This window comes from Elaeis guineensis, chromosome 10 (genome assembly GCF_000442705.2).
Source record: "Elaeis guineensis isolate ETL-2024a chromosome 10, EG11, whole genome shotgun sequence".
Taxonomy (NCBI): Eukaryota; Viridiplantae; Streptophyta; class Magnoliopsida; order Arecales; family Arecaceae; genus Elaeis; species Elaeis guineensis.
Window position 1 is genome coordinate 19948392 of NC_026002.2, and position 22799 is coordinate 19971190.

General features: G+C 37.3%; 2 protein-coding genes across 2 annotated transcripts; one reads left to right on the forward strand and one right to left on the reverse strand.

Moving 5' to 3' along the window:
- Positions 1-755: 755 nt before the first annotated feature.
- On the reverse strand, positions 756-10397 carry LOC140852099 (aquaporin SIP1-1-like). Its single transcript, XM_073244914.1, has 3 exons — positions 9841-10397; positions 9476-9748; positions 756-1079 (listed from the first exon to the last, which is right to left on the reverse strand). The coding sequence occupies exons 1-3, from the start codon at positions 10132-10134 to the stop codon at positions 933-935; spliced, it is 714 nt and encodes a 237-aa protein (XP_073101015.1). The 5' UTR covers positions 10135-10397; the 3' UTR covers positions 756-932.
- Positions 10398-18354: 7957 nt separating this feature from the next.
- On the forward strand, positions 18355-22131 carry LOC140851903 (DEAD-box ATP-dependent RNA helicase 3, chloroplastic-like). Its single transcript, XM_073244022.1, has 4 exons — positions 18355-19070; positions 19534-19670; positions 19774-20185; positions 21880-22131. The coding sequence occupies exons 1-4, from the start codon at positions 18621-18623 to the stop codon at positions 22114-22116; spliced, it is 1236 nt and encodes a 411-aa protein (XP_073100123.1). The 5' UTR covers positions 18355-18620; the 3' UTR covers positions 22117-22131.
- Positions 22132-22799: the final 668 nt, after the last annotated feature.

Below are 22799 nucleotides of genomic sequence, written 5' to 3' on the forward strand. Positions count from 1 at the left end.
GTTCCGGGCAAGTTTGGATGGTGTTTGGCATGATTACCAATTTTGGTTTATAATTTTTAAAAAATCAAAATTTATTTTTTTTCTAAAACCAATCGTGAAGTCTATTTTGTAATCACAAAGATTCTCATAATAATAACTATTGATAGTAGAGAATGATGATGATGGTAATGATGGAGATAGTCGCACTGATGGTAGAAAATTCTAGTAATAATAACTCTTGATAGTAAAAGATGATGATGATAGTAGTGATAGAAATGGCAGCCTTGATGATAGTGACGATGATAATAATAACCATGGAGGATATTAGGATGGTAATAGCTAAAATTATGTCAATGATAGCTATAATGGTGGCAACGACAATAGTTTGCAGTGATAGCAAAGATGATATCAATAATGACAGCAATAATAATTATAGAAATGGTGGCAGTGATGAACATAAAAAGAATGAATATTCAAATTCAGTCATAACTCATAATTCCTTATTTTCAAATTTTCAAAAATTGGATAATAATTTTAAAAATCTGGAAATATTTTACATTCAGATGTTTGTGTTTTTGAAAGGAAAAACAAAATTGAAAACTAACAGCCGGGCCTGAACTCCGCCCGTCCTTTAAAAAAGGATCGAATGCATGTGATGGGTGTTAACCTTTAGAAACACGCATGTACCATGCTTGAAGTGATCTGCTGGCATCCGACCACGGTCGCATCCTAAAACCAACCCTTTTAAGTTTACGTCAGCCAATAAACAAAAGATATAACTACAAATGTTGAATTTTATTTCATATTGATATTACTGCAACAAAAACATAGACTAAAGACAGTTCAACAAAAACGAAAATCGGAGATACGGTATAACCTCCAGCCACGATACTCTAACAGTTTTATTTCACTAGAGTATCAAAACATAACTGTCCGGCTTCATCTATTTAACCTCATGCACTTTTAGCCTTGACCTTTTGCAGGAAGAGAGTCCTGAAAACCCAAGCAGCCAGAATGGCACCAATGAAAGGGCATATCCAGTAGACATAAAATTGTTCCCATGTATTGTGGCGGTTGTTGATATATGCCCAACCAAATGCCTGTTAACAGAAAATAATTTTGTCAAATTTGAAGAACTAAAATAAAAATAAACAATACTAGATAAAATACTGACAGTTGTGCCCATAAGGTATATCGGCACTTGCTATGTCATGAAAAAGTCAGCAAGATGGTGATGGACTTGCTATATTATATACAACCCACATATCTTATTGAATCCCTCTAGAGATCAGAATAGTTCAATCACCAAAATTAAGAAAACAAAAATAAAAAGTTAAAAAATAAAAAAGCTGATAGTATATCTTCCGGAAAATTCCTTCTCCATCAAGCGCATAGCACCCTACAGTGTATATAGCATATATGTTATTCATTGCACCATAGGCTTCTGACAAGAATACTAGTACAGATGGCATCTGATGAGTTATCACCCAGAAAGGTATCATACAAGATTTATGAAGAGCCATCCAATCATTCTCATTTAACTGCAAATGTTTTTTTTTTTTCATTCGTATATCGTAGCACAATGAGGGGTCTCTGCAACTTTTCCTTTTTTTCATTTTGTTTGTATAGGATAAGAAGAGAGCTGCATGACTTGTGAATGCTTAGGGCATAGATGCTATGAAGAGATTTAAGATAAGAACATCAGTGTGCTTCAAAGTTTAAGACATTGAGGACAATCTGCTACTATTAATCAGGATGATATTGGTATATACAATGGAAACCAAACAAAAAGGCCTTGGCCCTTGGTAGAAAGCAGGGAGGATGACCTAGGAAGAGCTGAAAAAATGTTGTGGGAAGATAATCAATACTTGGAGAATTCTGACCATGCTGGGAGAATAAGGAAAATAATGAACCCAAATAGATGATCCAAGAAAACAATGACTAGTGTCAGGCTGAAGCACTATAATCAGTATAAAAATCCAGTTATCTACATATGTTGCCAATAGGACTTAACTCCAACAGTTGGCACACCCTCTTGAAGGAGTGCTCGTGGAAGAGATCCAGGATTCAAACCCTAATTGTGGCATTACCACTGTGAGGCCAAGAAAAATTGTATGAACCACAGGCACCATTAAACACACTTGCAGTTATTGCAGTCATGGAGTCAAGCTCTAAAGTATAACATAAAAGCATCCAATTGTTGCAAATAAAAGGACCATGACTACCAAGCAAGTGCAACTTAAAACCAACCAAATGTTGGACTGAAACAAAACAACTAAGCAAATGCGTGGTTGTTGTTCTCTAGCAAAGCAACTTGCTACTTCCTTCTCATCATGTCTGATCTTCTTTCTTGCACTTACAAGGAGAAATAATTACCTCTTCATCTTTCTTCTTAAGATATCCCAGTCACTTTTCCATCTGCACCGAATGAGTCTTATACCATAAACCTCCAAAAGTACTTAATAGATCACACCTATGACCCATTACAAAAGGACCATCCACGGAATTCTTTGGGGAAAAATCTACAATTTATGTGTACACTACTTTCTGATGAATGCCCAGCAAAAGCCATATGCTAGAAAGAAGACCAATATTTCTCAAGATGGGCATATGTCATATGTTCCTCATTTAGGTGTATACACCATCTCAACCTATCCTACTCCAGCTAAACAAAGCTACCGGAAATATTTTGTAGCAAAATTACATTAGCTTCACTATCAGTAAAAGCTTCTTGTCTATCTCAACAATTATCATGTCTATTTGCATGGTAGATACAAATCCAAAAACAGTCAATTTTCATCATCAAGCAGCTCCAATTTTGGAAGCCACTCAGTGACTATTCATCATGCCATTCATTATAGCTATCCACGCATCTCCGTGACCGAAATGGTGTCACAATGAAATTTTCATTTCAATAGCCATTTTTTCCCTTGGATATTTAAGTAAGGATGTGCCGTTCACAATTTTTGTATTTGGTAAATCTTAAAGCCCACTAAGAAACGACATCAAATATCATCAGCCAAATATCCATAAAATTCTTATTTTATAAGAATACTCATAATTTAACTAAGATTTTCATAAGTCTTCCATATAAAAAAGATACAATAGCAATGAGGTGAGCATGACAAAACGAGGAATTGGCTTGATTTATCAACTCTAATCTTAAAGCAGCTAACCCACCTAATATGCACATAGAAAAAGCTAGAGTATGAATTCTAGCATGACTAAATACTATGTGCAATTCATGCATAAAGTATTTACACATTTAGAATACCATATAATTTTATTCCCTCTTGCCAAAACATAATTGACTAGATGATTGCAACTCATAAACAACTAAATAACTGCTTTGCCACTATCTGCAATTTCTTCTATAAAAGATGATTATCAATACAGAAAGATCAATGCTAGTATCTGTGCAAGTAAGCATCATGCTATACACCAATCTATGCCAAGTATTCTAGCATCTAGTGGATCGCTCTAATCTTCATTCCTCTGCTACACCATCCCGACCTAAATGGCTTCAATTCATAGCTGCCCATCCTTAATGATTTCCAACTCACAACATATTGAACATCTAAAAACATTTTCCATCCTCTATGGTCTACAATGATCACTTCAAAAGAAACTTTTACATTCTGAAGCACGGTTAGTGCGAGTTGTCTCACTAGTACATATTTAGTACCCCTTACCTTAAACAGTGTTTATCTCATTCATTACTTCTTCCTCTATGATACTCTTTCATACTCCTACATTACTTTTTTCATTATTCCTTTCAATAATTATTCGATTATTCTTGTACCTTCAAAAGTATTCACATATTAAGACATTTATTGCAGTTTTGACTTTCGAGATTCATCATATATCATCATGCATAAGTCGATAATAAATGGCTTTCCATCAAATTTGGATCTTTCACAAACCCCAAGCGCTAAGGATCATCAATTTTTTGACATCAGAGGTAGATATTATGAATTTAATCTCTCATGTTAGATTTGGAGAAAAATTGTTCAGAAATCCCCAATGCTCGAGCTTCTTGTAAAAAATTTTTGTTATGATATCCTAAAAGGGTTCATTGTCAAGTAAAGATAGGCATCATGGCATCATTTCCAGGCAAGGGTGGCAACAAGTTGGGTCTAGCTATATCCATAGCCAAATCCAAATTACATTACATGTGTTAGATCCATACACTCAATTTACAGCTTATACCCATATACGGCTTAGAGTTTTGTTATTAATTGACTTTTAGTTGGGCCCTTTGGAACCCTATCTGGGTAAAGGGGTGAGGCTGAGGGGTGGGGGTTTAACAGGTAGATCAGAGACATTAGAGATGTGTGGTTTTTGGTTCTTTGGGTGTACGAGAGATGGGAGGGAGGTTCTGTTAACAATCATCCTCTCCATCTCTCCAACACAAGGATGCTCATCGAGAAAAGGAAGAAGAAACATAGGGAATTCCAAAAGGGAAAGCAAGTTGAGAGTTATGTCTCAATTTAGATAATTTAGATGAGATACAAATGGTAAAATATATGTCATCAATATTTATTAAAAATGAGATTTTGAATTTCAGGAATATTAACCACCTTTCTTCCCAAAATGCACTAGACTCCGCTTACTTACCTGGATAAAGCAACTAGCTATTGATTCGCTAATCCAACTAGATTATTTTCTATTAAATGGATTTACCTTAATAAGATAGAAACAATATTTTAACCACAATCCTCTAATATGAATACTCAAGTATCTTATTTAAAAGATTAGAGTTTTAGATTCCTGCCCATCATCTGTCTAATCCTGATCTGATCAACCTTCTGAACGCTTTTACAAATATCATAATGCTCCTATTAAGAAAAGGAAAGAGAATAATCATAATATCCTCCAAATATAGAAATGCTGATCCAGTGAGTTAAAATGCATTCCTATTCCCAAGTGCAGCCAATTGTGTGCACAGGTTTGCACGTTGACATGGGAGTGCACAAGTGGCTGTGCATAAGACATGAGTGAGATTCATGAGGTGCAGAAACAATTATCACAAGCATGTGAATCTGTAACTCTGCATGTGATGTGCACTATGTGGACATCCATTTTTCCTCTTTTACCAAACATATCTCTAGAGCTGCAACTTGGGCAGGTGGGTTGGGTTGCAAGCTAAGCCTAAACCAACCGAACCTCTATAACTCTCAAATCCATACCAAATCAACATGGTTTTGGTTTGGGATTTATCCAACTCAAACCATATCAAGCTAAGCCAAGTAGATGACAAGTTGGTTCTGTTTAGTCAAGTTAGATTATGTTGAATGAGGATTTTAAGATAGATTATCACACTCCCGATCCGAAATTGCGAGCCAGAGATTATGACAACTACCACATACTCATGGAGAACTCTTTCTACAAGCATATAAGGTATTTTATCACGATATCATAAAGTAACAGTGGAACAAAATTCAAATAATTAACGTTCAACTTTATTTTAAATGACTAAATCAAATATCTTACAAATAATATTCCATGTTCTTGTATCAACTTCAAAAAATCTTAATCTAAAATAAAGATATCAAATTCTGCTTTTAATTCGCTCTTCTATATAGAATTTTCAAGTCAAGCTAGTTTTCTGAATCTATAAAAACAGTAAAATATAGAATAATGAGCTAGACAGCCTAGTAAGCAATGTACACTTTAATTAGATAAATTCAGTAATAATAATATACTGAAAATAAGCATACAAGGTGCATCAACTCAAAACATATAACACTAATCAAAATAAGATCCATACACATTCAGTTTCGTTCATAAATCGATATCTTTCAAAATATCACATCCATCTCAACAATCATGAACTAAATCAAAATACCAGCACAACCCCCCCACTAGCAGAGTATGAAATTACCAGCATTTAAGTATCTCACTAGCAGTGTATTAAAGTACCAACATACAACCCCCACTGACAGAATATCAAAGTACCAGTGTTTAACCCCTACTGGCGGAATTCGATACATAATCAGACTACGAGTCAAAATTTATCTCAAATCAGTACACTTTTCTCACAAACATATTTTATATGCCAAAATAAATAATCATAAAACCATACGACATCGAAATCAATTAGTATGATTCATATCAAATTAATACATTCAATCATAAATCACTTAGTATTTCAGATAAAGGATATATTAGGTAATTCAAAATACATGCATCATATTCATAAATCATGAATAACCCAATATAGAAAATATTTTATAATTTGCTGATAAATTTAGAAACAATATAGCATTACTTACCTCATGCGTACTCCATTAAATCCACATAATTCCATAATTTTCTTTTTCAAAATCTTCAATTCATAGATCACATCGCCATATTCTCCTTTTTTTTCTTTTCTTTTCTTTTTTTTTTCTTTTTCCCCTTTTTCTCTTGGTGGAACAGGGAACTTCCCGTTCCCTTCTTTCTTGGAATAGGGGAGACTTCTTCTTGATGGTGGCAGTGGTCGGGATGCAAGCTATAGCGACAAGGATGAGGGATCATTGACTGATGGTCGGCAGTGACGACTGCCACTAGAAAAATTAAGAAACGCATGCAAGAAATCAAGAAAACAGGGGATTTAGCTGAGTCCCTTTTTCGACAAAATCCGATGATTCTTTTTTGTCAGTCGGAATCCATGAGCTAACAACTAAGAAAGAGACAAGGGTTGATCAACTATTGCCGACTGTTATCTAGCTTTTTCGGTGATGCTCGACCGCAATTTCCGACGAATATGGTGGAGGCCCTCGGAAAGAAAAGTCCGACAATTTCACCGGCTTGAGACTCGATTTTTGACGGGAAAGAGAGGGAAGCTCTCTTCCATTTAAATAGGGCCAGAGGGGGGAGGAAGCCAGAAGAAATCCGACTTCCAATGTGATAGGGAGTTGAAGTTGATGGAGGAAGGAAGACTCCTTTGGAAGTCCTTCCACCATAAAAGTCCAGCACGACTTTTTCCACCCTTTGTTCTTTTTTTTTGGTGCTTTGAGATTCATGCAAAATCTTATGTTGCTTCGTGCGGTTGGGTTTAAGCTAGGTTGGGGTATCACAGCAAGGCTTGGGAAACCTTTGTCAAGTTAATGTTGGTTGGCTTGAAATTTTAATAAAGAGGAATAGGGGTGGATCTCTTAAACTTCAACAAAAATAAATGGATGAATGGCATAAACAGTGACACATAAGTCTATAATCCAATGGGATTTAAGTTGATTTGTAATCAAATTCAGGATGGGTTTGAGCTCAACCCTAACATAAAACAACTTGAAGTCAAGTTGGAATTTTTGAGCCTAATCCCAACTAAAGTTCCTAGTCTCTCAACCCAATCCAACCAAACAGGCAGGTTAGGCTTGTTGTTTTTGGGTTTGAGGCCAGCTAAGTTGTGTCTCTTCTAATCCCAACAATCTCATTTCTTCTTCCTCCTTATTTGAATTATAACCCCTGAACCCTCTCTCTCAAACCCTTTAGTATTGGTCATCTTTCTTTATCCGTTTCTTTATCTATTTGTTTACATTTCCCATCAGAGTTAATATCCCTTGCATTAATTCCAATTTCAATTATTTGCTTAATTGCCAAGAAAAAAGGCTTATTTCATAATTCAGGAAGCTATTTAAACTTCTACCCTCCTTTCGATATGGCTGCTTGACCTTAAGCCCAAAGATATAACACTAGAGAATTGAACAAAAACATGATCTAAGATATTTGATATCTATCTTCAACAAGATGCCTAGGATCACTAAAGCCTTATTGAGAGTGTACTTCATTATTTCTTTTACAACAAAATCTTTTATTTTAGATTTTTTAAAATGTCTTTCAATTATTCTATTACTGAAACAAGTTATCCACAAGTTTTTTCTTGAAAACAAATTGATCTTCTCTCTCTTTGAGAATTAGGACAAATGGAAGCCCAACCAATTATTAAGTTAAGGGTGGATAAACCTAGGTTTCTTGCATCAAAACAACAAATTTTACCAACTTTACCAGTTGGAATCCTCTAAAATGAATTGATCATACAATAAGATAATTACAAATCTTAATTATTTGTAAGAATAAAGCCTTGGAGTCCAGCAGGCACTGAGACTCAAATATTAGAAGCAGAAAAGACTGCATTTCCTGAAAAAAAATGGGGGCACAACATCCCTTACAGCTGTGGTTCCCTCATATATCTTTTTGCCTCAGCATGTGAGAGATTCTAGTTTACTTTAATTTCATAACTTTTAGTCCAGTTCGCATAACGCATGCCAGTATAAAACTATAACATAAACAATGACATATAACAATATATCCATGTATATTGTGTGTATGTATGCGTGTATAACATAAATATGTCATATAACAATACACACACACACACACACACGTGTGTGTGTGTGTGTGTACATACACATGCACACACACACATGTATATGTGTGTACTTACACATGTGCGCGCATACGCACATGGCTATTGAGTAATAGTACCGCATATGAGTCAACTTATATCCAAACTAAACTTGACAAGGATTTAGATGTAACTATAGGATCCAGATACAGTCCAGTAGCCGTAAATAATCTGGCTAATTTTGCAGATCCAAACCTGAAAAGTCAAAATCATATTGGGTTAGCAGGCCATCAGCCCCTATTTTCACCTGGACTGGACCTTATTTTCACCAACAACACTCCTAGCTTCTAAGCTTTTACCTATAAACAAAAAATGTTACACCTATGTCTCATGCATTAGAGAAACAAGATCATTTCTACCAAGCCCCTAAAGAATTGTGAATATGTATTGCAATTTGAATAACTATAGACCATTTAAACACTCAAAACAACATCATGCATAATTCTTTTAGTAAATGATAGTAGCATTTTCATCAGACAGACAAAATATGTCTTCTGTGACACTGGAATGAAATGGTTCTTAAATACGACAATCTAACTGAGCTTGGACAAGTAGAGCACCTAAAGGAAATACCTATTGGTTATAGCCATGACACAAACATATTATGTCTTCAATTAACTCTTGCTTTAACAGATGCTGTGTGAGAAATAAACGCAAGTATATCCAAAGCCTTGCATATTTTAAGACCGATGCAGTAAAGTGAAATTATAAGTGAGTTTCTTATTTGTACATTCAGCTATTCCTGGATCCTAGACTAAATTGTATGATGCAATAATTTATTTGGAGCCAATTACCGCAGGTCTAGCTTCATAAGATGAACATGAATCCGAAAAGAGGGAGAGGGTAAAAAGAAATCCACAAATGCTGCTAGCAGTTCGATGACATGCTAGAAAAGTTAGAATGTGCAGCTGATGGTTAAAGGTAATAGAACAAACTAGATAGTTGAACCGAATAAGAATATACACCGATGTCCTACTGCTACCAGGAAGCTACACCTCACCTTCCAGATGGCACCAAAGTAATTTGCAGATATCTAAGATGATAATGATGATGAAGAAGAGGTGATGATTATGATAGCAGAAATGCAAAATGAGGGAAGAAGCAGCTCACATTGGCGGGGTTCATGGATGGCCCTGTGTAACCAGCACCTGCAAGAACGAATGCCACAGTTGTTACAGCGAGCAACCAATTCTTCACAATTGCTCTGCTGGGACCCTTGATCACTATCCAGAGGACAGCCAAGGTGATGCAAAAGGTGAGGACCCCTTCCGCGGCTGCCCCTGTGTGCAGGTCCACTTTCAAAGAAGGCCCGCTCAGCGTGTGCTTGTAATGAGGAGGCATCAACTCGGCGATAGCCAACACACCACCCACTGCCCCTGCCGCCTGACGATATCAAGAAGGATCAGATTAATCCGATGGTCCATCTGGCCAGATAAACGAATGGCAAGAGAGAGAGAGAGCATAGGTGGATGGACCTGGGCTGGGAAGCGGAAAGCCATGGAGACAAGGTTGTCCTCCCCAAAGCCGGCAGCGTAGAAGGCGGCCGTCGCGGTGGGGTTAAAACTGGCGCCGCCGATGGCATCGCAGATGGGATTGAAAACGAGGAGGAGGAGGAAAATGAGGGTGGTGGTGATGAGGAGGGAGTAAGCGACGCCCTGGACTTGGAGGGCCGACGCGATGACGCCGGTGAGGGCGCCCACGGTGGACACGCAGAACATCCACAGGAACGTGATCACGGCATCGCCCACGGCTGCTTTTATCGCGCCCATTGCCCCCAGCCTTTCTTTTGTTATCTCTCCTATTGTTATCCTTCACCGAGTCGGAGGACTGGTTGAATTCCTTCTCTCCGGCTGAACCGAACCGCCCCCTCCGTTTTCGGTGGAGGAAAAATTGGATGGATTTCGCGTGATACAGATGTCCGGCCTGCTCCCTACGGCGAGAAATTATCTGAATCTTCGCCAAAACAAGCAACCGCCCCTTTCCCTTTGTTGTTCTGAGTAGCCAGCGATTCCAATCTCAGATCTCACCGCCGTCACGATTTAGGTGGGGTTCGAGAGCTAGGAGACATCAAATATTTTTTTTTCTTTTTGGTTAAAAACCACGCAATACTGTTGATGAGATTAGATGCCACGGCACGACAACTCGCACCTACTAATCTACCCGGACCACCACCTACCCACAATCATAAAATCAATATTTTTTATATTTTATTTATTTATATATTTATTTATTTTACTTTAGTAACATTAGCATTATTGTGGGCTATTTTGTCGGTCTCGATCGATCAATTCCTTAGCCATAATCGAGATCTTAGGAGAACGATCCTCGATTGATTGAGGAGCCACAAGGGGTCGGCCGTAACTGGCGTGAGGGAGTTGGGCATGAGAATCCGAATCAATCAGTCTGATCCAATAAACTTTCAATTCTAAAAAGATAAAACTCAGGCTGTGACTGTGATCGAGATAAACAGAGATTGGCCACGATCAATCTGAGGAAAATTCTCAAATAAGGCAACAGTCCCAATTGAAAAAGAATCTATTTTCTTTACGATTGTAGAAAGGCTAGATAAGAAAGAAAATTATCGAGATAAATTACATCCCCGATGGCAACTAATGGCTGGTTCTGCATCACAAACGTGGAAACGGTCACTGCTAGTATGATCCGCGTGAGATATCTAAAGAGCGGCCACTCCCCAGAGGCATGACTCTCACTTCTCCTCATAAATAGGAGGAGGGCGGGGATCTCAAGTAAGCTCTCGAGAAGTTTCAATACACTCACTGTTCTCCATCTCCCAACTAACTTAAGTGTTGGAGGGTCCCCGTCGGAGAACACTTCGACTAGGGATATTTCTGCAGATCTCAATCCAACCTCTAGAGTTCGCTGCTTCAGCACCTCTTCTTCGATCGGGCTCTCCTCCTCATCCTTAGCTGAGGAGTGTCTGGCCGAGGAGTCTTCCACTGAAGAGTCTCCATCCATATTAGATCGACCTCTCAGGCTTGAATTTTGGCAGCAACAGATTGATGCTAAAGAAAAAACCCCCAAACTCTACTTGGAGATTATTTCGAGAGAGTGTGCTTCATCATGAGACCAGAAAGAGGAGCATCAAGTGCATATCACCACTCCAATGGTGCACGGACAAACAACATCCATCAGGAGGCTATCGCATTTGAACCAGCCCAAGTACCCCCACACTTGAACTAGCCCAAGTACCCCCACCTCCTCAATTGGCATCGATAGTCTCCAATAAACAATACAATAGTCTCGTCCGGTAGGTGAAAGCTCAGCTCACAGTTGTATAGATATGCAACAAACTGTTGCATCATAGCCCATTTTGAAAGCCCTACCATCGAGATCAGGCTAAAGCGGCAGCACAATACTCACCTTCTCATAATCCAAGGCTGGGGCATAGCCACCTTAGTCGACCTACAAGTCTCGACTGAGGACAACATAGGTGCTCCCCGACTCTACAGTCTGGGAGAGATTTCATCCCATGCAACCTCACTCCTCGACACCAAGAACCCTACTCGGTGTGGGATGCTAAGGTGGAAAAAAGATTTCAAGAGATGCAGCACCAGATCGAAGTGACACATGGCCAAACTCAATAGTCTGAGATTGAGCTCGATTTTAACACCAAACCCCCATTCATCAAGAAAATCATGGATGAACCATTCCCAACGTGGTTCAAGTTGCCGCTACTGGAACCCTATGATGGAACCTCAGATCCCACCAACCATTTGGAGAGCTTCAAGACTCTAATGTTCCTTCATGAAATGACTGATGCAATCCTCTGTTGAATATTTCCATCAACCTTGAGGAAGGCTGCTTGACACTAGTACTCGAGTCTTCAATCCAGCTCAATTGATTCTTTTGGATAACTTAGTTGGTTGTTCATAACTTACTTCATCAGTAGCGGCTGGCAGCACCAAGACTGAAACTCACTTATTAGCATTAAGCAGTGGGAAGGAGAGTCCCTTTGGGACTACATCAACCACTTTCATGCTACAACTTTAGAGGTGCATGACCTAGATCAGTCAATGGCCATGCCAGCGATCAAAGCTAGGCTGCTCAAGAATGATTTTCTCTTCTTGCTCAAGAAAAGGTACCCCAAAGACTTCATCGAAATGTTGAAAATGGGGCAAATTATGCAAATACAGAGGGGGCATAGGCTCGATATGGAGAGAGCCCTAGCAATGAGTCTTATATGAGAAATGCAAAGAAGTACTATCAGTACCACTGAGACCACATCCATTATATGGAGGAATATCGGTAACTCGAAGATGAGATTGAAGCACTCATCAGGCAAGGACAACTACGGTGATATGTTGAAGAATGGCCAAACCGAGGAGAAGCTAGGACTTAACCATCTCGGCATGAAGGTCTTCAAGGAGATAGGCCGATGGTGGGAGTGATTCATACCATCTTTGGGGGGTAGATCTGCAGCCCCACCGTAGAGCCAAGTCGAGCTGAAGAAAAGGAGCACAAGAAGAGGAGGGAGGGTGAAATCATTTTTTTCGACGTTGATCTAGAAAGAATAAAATATCCTCACGACAATCCAGTTATGGTTCCTTTAAATATTTTGAACTATGATGTATGTCATATTTTGATTGATAATGAAAGTTCTATGAATATTTTATTTTACGATGTCTTTTCAAGAATGGATTTAGCTCCTAACCAGTTGAGGAGATCAAATTCTCCTTCAATCGGCTTTTCTGGTAATCCTATGCAGTGGAAGGGGTTATCTCCCTTCACATGACGATGGGATGAGCTCTGAGGCAATCAACTATCGAGGTTGATTTTTTGATCATAAGAATTCCATCCGCTTATGATGCTATATTGGGTCCGCCTTAGTTAAATACTCTCTGAGCCATGGTGTCAGCTTACCACCCATTGTTAAAGTTTTCCACCCCTCATGGAATTAGAGAGCTCTAAGGAGATCAACAACTGGTTAAAGAATATTATATAGCAATTCTACGTGGAGAGGCACTCACGAAGCCCCGCATATGAAAAAACTCGATGTCCGAGATGAGCTAATGGAACAAAGCGATCAGCCGATAGAAGACCTCATCTCAATTGTATTGGACTAGTTTGACCCGACCAGGATTGTCTATGTCGGTTTCAACTTAGGTGATGATGACCGTTGTTTTCTAGAAAAGACAATCCAAGAAGCGGATGAATTGGATTTCTTAAAATAAACTTAACTACTGGTGTCCAAAAATAATTTTAAGAGTGTTTATGAAGTAATTAGTAGAAAATTAAAAAGATAGTAGAAATAACAAAATAAGTATAGCAATACGATCATAAACATATAAAATTTTATAGTATTTTGGTACTAAACTTAGTAAATATGTTCACTCCCAAAGTAAACCCATTTGAGAATTCCAACTATAACCTCTTAGGACTCGTTTAGTTCGTGAAAAGAATTTTTTTTGGAGTAACTTCCTAAGAAGTTACTTTCAGAAAAGTTACTTTCTGGGAATAGAATTTTGATATGGCTGGTTGACCATGAGAAAGTGACTTATTGTAGAGTAGTTTATATTTGGTTGAGCATTCATTTTTGAAAAAATTATGTAAAAAATCTATTATACCCCTAGTAGATATAAAATCATATATTTTTGCTCCTAAACTTTATATAAATATTAATATTATATTAATATTAATATTAATATAATATTAATATATTATAATATAACATAAGATCATAATAATTTATTATATTAATATTATATTAATATAATATTAATATTTAATATAATAAATTTATTAATATAGATATAAATGTAATATTAAATATAACATTATATTAATATAAATATCAATATATTAATATAAATATCTTATTAATATTAATAAAAATATTATATTAGTATAAATATTAAAATAATATTAAAATATAATAAATATTATAATATTCATATTGATATTGATATTATATTCATATAAATATTTGGATAATACTAATATAATAATATATCACTGTTCAATATTTCATCCTAACCATTTATTGATATTTTAAAAAATCTTAACCATTGATCTCAAAACGATATTTTGAGAAAGAAAAACGTATCACTACTTTTCATCCCATGAAAAGTGTCAAAACCTATCTCTCCCATGAATTTTTACTTCTCATGAAATATGAAAAGTAACTTTTCATAAAATTTTTTTTTTTCACTCTCTCTTCTTTTAAAACTCTAACTAAATAAGAGCCCCTTTCTTCACTTTTCAGGAACAGGCTCTTCCCCCTCCATTTTTCGTCAACCAAATAAGTCCTTAAAGTTAAAGTCCGAATATTTTCACGGGTTCATATCCAACCCATTGGTTTTAGTTGTATCATTAATCATAACCTTACAATCGATTATTTTATCTCGGGTTCACAATCAATCTTGATTGATTTTTATGGAGATACCAATCAGAATCTTACATCATCCAATTTTAGAGTTGGACCAATCTCAAATTTTTATATCCAAAAAACTTATCATAACAAAATAATTAAGATATATAGAAAATAGAGTTTAGAAATAATAAAATTCTTTTGAGCTCAGAAAAAATCGAGGTAGATGAGTTGTTGATTACTTGGATTTTTTTCTTGAATGCTTGAGAAAATTGAAGAAGTCTTCAATATTTTTGCACAATAGTAGTGGGATCGGATTAATGCTCTCTTCCTCTCTTTCAAGTCGAATAAATGTGGAAAGGATTGAATTAAATATATTTTTGAATTTTTTTTTCTCTTTTAAATTCCACTCACTAGCTTGAAGAAATAACTCCATAAACTTCAGAAGCTTGCTCTTTGTTTCATTGAATCCTTTGCATTTATGGCCTCAAAAATACCTGCAATTAATACTCTAACCGTTGGAAGCTTAAAAATAATCATTAAAAAAAATTTAAGCATGTTTTAAAATTTTTTAAAAATTAATCATTTTTTATCAGAAAATTGTGAGTCGGCTCATTCAGACTTTTAGTTGACTAATCTCCAACATTAAGTCGGCTAAGTAAAATCTCTGAGACAGCTCAGTAGTAAATTCTAAAATTCTATTTTTTTGTCTATTCTGTTTGTCTGAGACTGAATTGGCTCAGATTTTTTCTTAGTCTACTAACTAATTTTCTAGATCAGCTTAAAAGACTTGCTTATTTATATTACTTTCTATGTTTTTTGTCTCTGAGACTAAGTCGGCTATCTTCCTTCTTGAGTCGGCTATGCTTCAATCTTGTTGATTTATATTGCCATCTGATCTTTTTGCGATCGTGTAGAAGGAGCTCCAGTGTATTCTATTTGCTAAACGACAAGTAGCTAGCCATCTCGTTGCTCTACTTCTCCTTCCATTTGATGAGATCTATAATCTCTGGCTAGAGCATGTCCTCACGACTACCGCTCTTCGATAAATAGCATGCATTCTCTCAAATGATAAGTACCCACCTTCATTTCTAAAACTCTATTTCTCCAGACCCATCAAGTAACAAAAAGGTGGAAACACTTACTCCACATGCCTTCTTCAAGAGACTGATTTTATATGAACTGAAATCTATTTCTCCTACAGAGCATTAAGCTCTTCTAACTCCATCTTCCATATGGCACCCTTTGAACTTTCACTTTCCAATTTGCCATACTTTATACTCAACTCCATTGCTAAATTTTCTTTTTAAAAGTTCAGAGCTCTTCTGCTTTCTTCTGCAGGAGACTGGTTTAAGCATCGGAGGATCTATCACTGGAGAACCCCCTGGTGTAAGGATATTCTTTCTTAAATGGTTGTAGGATCCGACTTGAGGGATCAATCGAAGATCTGGCATCGACATCCCACTCGAAGATCTCGACCAGTATCATATAGCCATCGTTCATTCTCTCTCTCTCTCTCGACTCCAGCTTAGCAGTCTGAGCCAGCTTAACTCTTCGATGGTAATAGATAACAAGATTCATAAACTACTCTCAGGAACTCCTCTCACTTTTTGCTTATGTCACAATTGCTCATCAATCTATAACATTCGCTCTTGGTGACGGATAACAGGGCAAATCTTTAGGTTGCATTTGGTGCATCACTAGGTAATTTTGGAAGGTATTGCCACTATTAAATCGTCAATAATATTGATTACTGTGTTTGGCACATACAGATAATATTGCAGTAAAAATATTGAAAATTTTAATTGACATGTTTAGTATGTCAATCAGATTACCAATCATATAAAATCAAATTTCAAAAATACCCCCAATAATTTTATCCTGGTGCTTTTCTTTTTTTTCCAGTGAGAAATAATGGGAGTGATGTAGGTGTAGTGGTGATGCAGAGAAGTGACGAATCGAGGAGTATGGGGAACCAAGGGCCCTAGGGGGTGTGGAGGGGGTGGGCGCATGTGAAGCCATTGGGGTGGTGGGGACGGGCATGGAGGAGCTAGGGGGTGGAGGATAAGGGCGGAGGAGTCACAGATGGGCAAAAAGAGATGGAGGAGCCGCAGGCTGGAAGCGCATGTGGAGGGAGGTGGGGGAGAAGGTTGGGCAATGAGTTTTGTGTGATTTTTTTAAAAAATAATTTTGTTCAAATTTTTTTTTACAGCATTACCAAATAAGTGGTAATTTAGATAGCCACTTCTTCCCAAAGTAATACAGATTGCCTCCTATGAGGCAATCTGAATTGCCAAGTCAATCGAAATTATCATCTAAAAATAAAAAAAAATATAATTCAGATTACTATATTATATTATCAGCTATCAAACACAATCTCAGTGTAAAATCTTACTATAAATTTTGCAAACACAACTGCTAGACAATCTGTAAAGGCATGCCATATTTAAAATTCACCTAGCCCTCGTGTAAGTCTTAGCATAGCTCTCAATTAATTGAAAAATTCTGAGTACAGATAATCTCAATAAGAGACGATGACCAAGATTACCCTAATGTTTCCTGCGCAACTCCATACCTCAATCCGCTCAACATATTTTCTTTCTTGCTTTTTCTTAGCAGAGGTTTGGTTGTACTTCTTTCCATGTGTCCACATCGTATATCAACTGCCACATGAAGAAGGGTTCCTCGAATAGATCGGAAAACATCACTTGCATCTGCATGCTAGTTGAGATTCCTTGGTTCTAACTCGTGCATTTGGTATCTCAGGAGGGAGGGATAATAGAATCTTTAAAGCACAAGTTCAATAACTACAAACTTTCTGACCTTAATTATTGGAGCTTTTCTTAATTGGACAGGCTAGCTCAATTCTAAGCAAGCAAAATGCCTGGCCGCAGTTTATGATTCGTCCTTTCACCATTGCTAACCTCTGCAACTCCTTTACTCCTTAATTCTTCCATCGAAATCGGGCGCTTGTATTGCACTCGCATCACCCCTCGCGCTCTATATGCTACAGCAAGCAAATATCTGGCCCAAGCCCAATGGTCCGGATATCACCGGTCAGTTTCCCTATGGTCTATGGTATATCAAGGAAATATCTGGCACAGGTCAGGCGATCGGGGTCAGTTTCCTCAGTCCGAAGAATCTGAAAATTGTTTTGGATCCACTCTTTGATTGATAAATATTATAAAATAATTAATTAAATTTTTTATTAATTAATTTATCTATATTTTTATATTTTTTAAAATAAATAAATTATTTTTTTATAAATAATATTTATTCATAAAATAAAAAAAATCTTATTCACCTATGCCTAAACTATTTTCCCATCAGTTAATAAAATAATTATTTTAATATTATTTTTAAAATACCGCATCTTCATTTTAATATCTCAATCATTTAATATTCAATAACTCAATCATTTTTTTAATTAAAAAAATATAAAATATAATTAAAGTTTAATAATTTATTTTAAAAAAATTAAAAAAATATGAATAATAGGTTTTAAAACTACTTTCTCAGGATATAAATATATTATTTTTTATCTGAAAAAAAATTTTAACTAAATTTTTTATCCACAGAGAACGGCCGCTCATTTGAAAGCATCCTTCCCTAAAACCCTCGTCCCACTCCTATCTATAAAATCGGGCAAAGCAGGGTAACGAGGTGGAGGTTTGTAAGGCCATTCGTTTAGAAGCCGGCCTTATCGAGTCCCCCCACCTCTTAATCCTCTTCCTCTCTCCTTCTATATTTCTTCTTCCCCATCCTGCTCCTCCTCCACAGCGAGAGCTTCTTATCGAACTCCATTTGGTACTCGAGGAGCGGGGGTTACTGAGAGCGCCTCTCTCTCTCTCTCTCTCTCGCTCGCTCACTCTCTTCCTGCCCTGCTTGGTTCCTAGAGCGGCCATAGAATCCCTAGCAGAGCTGGCCATGGCCTCCATCGTCGGTGTCTCGTCCCTATACCGGAGCCCCTGTCTAGAGCTCCCCAAGAGGGCGCTCCCATACCTATCCCCTTCCTCCGAGAAGCCCCCCTTCTGCGGTCTGAGGGCTTCCGCCACGACCAGGGGATGCTGCTGCTCCCTGCGCAGCTCGAGACCGACTGCAGCGCCTCCCCGTCTGCTCGTCCCCTCGGCTGTGGCTTCGCCTAACTCGGTCCTGAGCGAGGAGGCGTTCAAGGGGCTCGGCGACTTCTCCAAGTCATCTCTGGATGGGGAGGAGGGCGAGGAGGAGTACTACGGCTCGGAGGAGGAGGAGGAGGAGGACGCGGAAGGCTCCACCGTCGGGAGCGAGGAAGAACTCGCCATCGCCAATCTAGGGTTGCCAGAGCAGCTCGTGAGTACCCTCGAGAAGCGTGGGATTACTCACCTCTTTCCCATTCAGGTAACGCGAAGGATGTAAATTGCGTATCAGAAAAATTACTGTTATATTTTTTAGTGGGTAACTCTCGAACATCGCAACTGGTGCATGATGCTCTGAAGTCCATTTGACATCATCTATGTGTTTATCGGCATCGATTCATCATCGCAAGCACTCACAACACGTCATCTCTTGATATTGGATTTTGCATGTAATATAACATTATAAAAGATGGCCATTCCGTTGGTCTGAATGCCTGCTGAGATCGACGGTTGTGGTAAGCTACAAGAACATATTGATTTCGTTTGTGGGATACTACGTTATCTGCCTTTCCCCGTAACATGGTATTGCTGGTTGCCATAATTTTATTACTTCTGATTTATCTATGTTAGGATTGACTGATACACTCTCGTAGCTAGATAGATGGATGTTGTGATATTTGCATCTGCTACCGTTATTCCTCACATGTTCTAGCTGTTTCTCTTAGAGGGCTGTGCTGCTTCCTGCTCTTGAAAGCCGAGATCTCATTGCACGGGCAAAGACGGGGACAGGGAAGACACTGGCTTTTGGAATTCCCATCATTAAACGACTCACAGAGGATAATGATGACCGAAGAATCTCGAGGTTTTGGTCTTATTCCCCCTTTGCTTTGCAGCTGTACATTATCTTGCATGGAGGACTTGCTTTTGTTCTTATTTACTTGTTTACTTATTTGCTTTGTCTGTAGGCGAGGTCGTCTTCCTCGGGTTCTGGTTCTAGCACCAACTAGAGAGTTGGCCAAGCAAGTGGAGAAGGAAATTAAAGAGTCAGCACCATATCTTGGCACTGTCTGTGTCTATGGAGGAGTCTCTTATAACATCCAGCAAAATGCACTGGCTCGTGGTGTTGATGTGGTAGTGGGGACTCCTGGTCGAATTATCGACCTGATCAACAGCAACAGCCTTCAATTGGGAGAAGTTGAGTATTTGGTCCTTGATGAGGCTGATCAGATGCTTGCTGTTGGATTTGAGGAGGATGTGGAAGTGATATTGGAAAAACTGCCATCAGATCGTCAAAGCATGCTATTTTCTGCAACAATGCCCGGTTGGGTGAAAAAGTTGGCCAGGAGATATCTAAATGATCCCCTGACAATCGACTTGGTAAGCCTTCTGGTGCTTATTGATTTGTTTTATAGTGATTTTCTACCCTCTGCTTGTTTTCATTCCTGATGATTTCCTTCCATCCTCAACATCAGATGTGGGAACCAGGTTCAGACAAAATTTGTTTTTGTAATTTAAGCTTCGCATGAACCCTATCAGTAATTGTTTAAAGACAAAAATAATGCATGTGTTATCTAAATGCTTGCTTATACATGACTAGAAGAGTGGTAAAAAAAAAAAAAAAAAAAACTTTTGGGTTTTTGTTGGATAATTTCAATTGTAAGAACAGGAAGGTGATTACAATGTTTTGTAATCATGGGTGTTGGTACGCCGTTGTGCCAAAATGCATTGCATGTTGTTTAAGAGATGTAGCTCTTAGACAGATAAATATTTGTAATGCATCATAAAACCATCCTCATACAGATAAAAGAATTTTGTGTTGGTTGCATGAAATTGCATTATTTGTATTGATCAAGTATGTGTTCCTGTTATAAATTTAAAAATTTCTTTCCATCTCAAGTAATAGATTAGCGATCTTGGAATACTTGAATGATCATGGACATGCTGGCTTTCTGCAAAATGCATCTCATGATGGTCAGATTCTGTTTGGAAGTTATGGTGTGAAAAGCTTTGGCAACTAAGCATGTTAGTTTTTCTCTTGTGAATGTTTGTTGACAATTCTAGGCTGGTAACTGTAAAAGAGTAAAGCATGCGCTCATGGACTTGGATATAGGGAAGAGAAATTGGAGGAATCTGCTTAAAGGAACACATTTCCATGGATGGGTTTATTTAGCCTGGAGCTGTTATAGCTTTTTGTAATCAGTAATGGCTTATTCTAAACAACGTTGGCTCATTCAGCCAACAAAGGACTATGTAGTCGCACATCGCAATTTGTGCTTCTTTTCTTTCTTTTTCCCTATCATTTTGTGTTCTTTTAATGACAAAATATTGTTCAAATAAGCTACAACATGTTCATCATAAAATAATGATATGTAATTTGAACTTGGTAGTTTGTGATTTTGTATTGTATGTTGGCTTAGGTTATACACCATTTGATTCATTGAATGCAGCTAAAATTTATTAGAACTGAAATATATGAAATGCTAGAACCTGAAAGTGTTTCTTCTCTTGGTTTTTCGAAGTTGATCAAATGGTTCAATCAAGAGTTCATGGTTCTCTATTCCTTGACATCTTTTACCTCCAAAACTCTGGTTTTAGCAACATTTTGTCTTATTACTTCTTAAGTTGGTTAGCCGCTGCTTGGTATTTCCGTACCTGGCAATGGCTGAAGCTATACTATTACGTAGTTGAAACACATTTGGATGGCTAATTTAGTAGATTCTGACAAGCATTGGATTGCATGAGGATTTTGAAGATTCTTGGCTTCTTTCATACAGGATTCAAGTTTAAAGAACAAGACATAATTTGAATGTAAAATTTCAGCTGTTTTTCATATCTGTGTATCTTTTCTAGGATGGGTATTATGATACTGTAATTGTACTATACACACCCTGTTCATGTGATGCAATAGTTATGGCTTATTGTTATTTATATGCATTCATGTGTCCAGAAGTACACACTTAATACATATGTGCCTATGTTTCACTTGCTTATAGAATCTTTGTCTATCTTTGTTTAGTTGTGCACCATAAAACATTCTTAATTCTTTTTGTGTTTCTATACTTTTCATTTAGGTTGGTGATCAAGATGAAAAGCTAGCAGAAGGAATTAAACTTTATGCCATTCCAACAACTGCGACTTCAAAGCGTACAATCCTTAGTGACCTAGTCACGGTATGTCTAAAGTTGCTAAGATTGACAGTTTGTGCTCATGTCATTCATGTTAGCTTTCCTGTATGGGTTCAGTTTTATCATATGCTAGATGAGATGGTCATCTTAGTTATGCTTTACTCATCAATTAGGAATAATTAACTTTTTTTTTTGATTCTAATGAATAATTAACTCATTGTGATCTTACTTGTAGATATGCAGGTTCTCTATTTTCATGTTTAATGTTGAGAGATGCACTTGGCACTTATTTCTTGATAATCCTTATTTTGAGCAGTGTTTGGAAAGATTCAGGGATTTAGTTTATCACATTATCTATAAAACATATTACATTATTAGACTGTAGTAGGTCCTGTCCTCTTAGTCTTTCTTATTGATTGGTTAACCGTATGATATAGCTTCTGTTGGATTTTCTACAGGTGCTAGTGTACGTGGATTTCAGAACTTTTCTAAATCCAAATCGTAGTGGAAAAATCAGATTAAAATACTTTTAATCTAAGTATGCATTCATTATATGAAAGCATCCATGGATCTAGTTCATATGCTGAAATTAATATAAACTGATTTTACGATGAATGAAGAAAGCCTGTAATCAATTCACATACCTGAATCGCTTTCTCTTTTGCTTCAAATTTGCAACTGGAGTTGAATTCAATTCAATTTATGAATTTGGGGTTGATCAGTCTCTGAATCAGCAGCACAAGCGTTTTATCTCTATGGATATCCACAAAGCCGACCTCAATTGTTTTCTCTTGGATCCTACTTGCTTGAACCAAAAATCTGAATAGACTTAAATCAAATCTGGTAGTGAGACATACCATGATCTC

Coding starts and splice junctions, on each gene's coding strand:
- LOC140852099 (XM_073244914.1), bottom strand. CDS start 10,134: ATGGGCGCGATAAAAGCAGCCGTGGGCGATGCCGTGATCACGTTCCTG. Junction 9,749..9,840: donor CTTTCCGCTTCCCAGCCCAG/GTCCATCCACCT, acceptor TGATATCGTCAG/GCGGCAGGGGCAGTGGGTGG. Junction 1,080..9,475: donor CATCCATGAACCCCGCCAAT/GTGAGCTGCTTC, acceptor TTCTGTTAACAG/GCATTTGGTTGGGCATATAT.
- LOC140851903 (XM_073244022.1), top strand. CDS start 18,621: ATGGCCTCCATCGTCGGTGTCTCGTCCCTATACCGGAGCCCCTGTCTA. Junction 19,671..19,773: donor GATGACCGAAGAATCTCGAG/GTTTTGGTCTTA, acceptor CTTTGTCTGTAG/GCGAGGTCGTCTTCCTCGGG. Junction 20,186..21,879: donor ATCCCCTGACAATCGACTTG/GTAAGCCTTCTG, acceptor CTTTTCATTTAG/GTTGGTGATCAAGATGAAAA.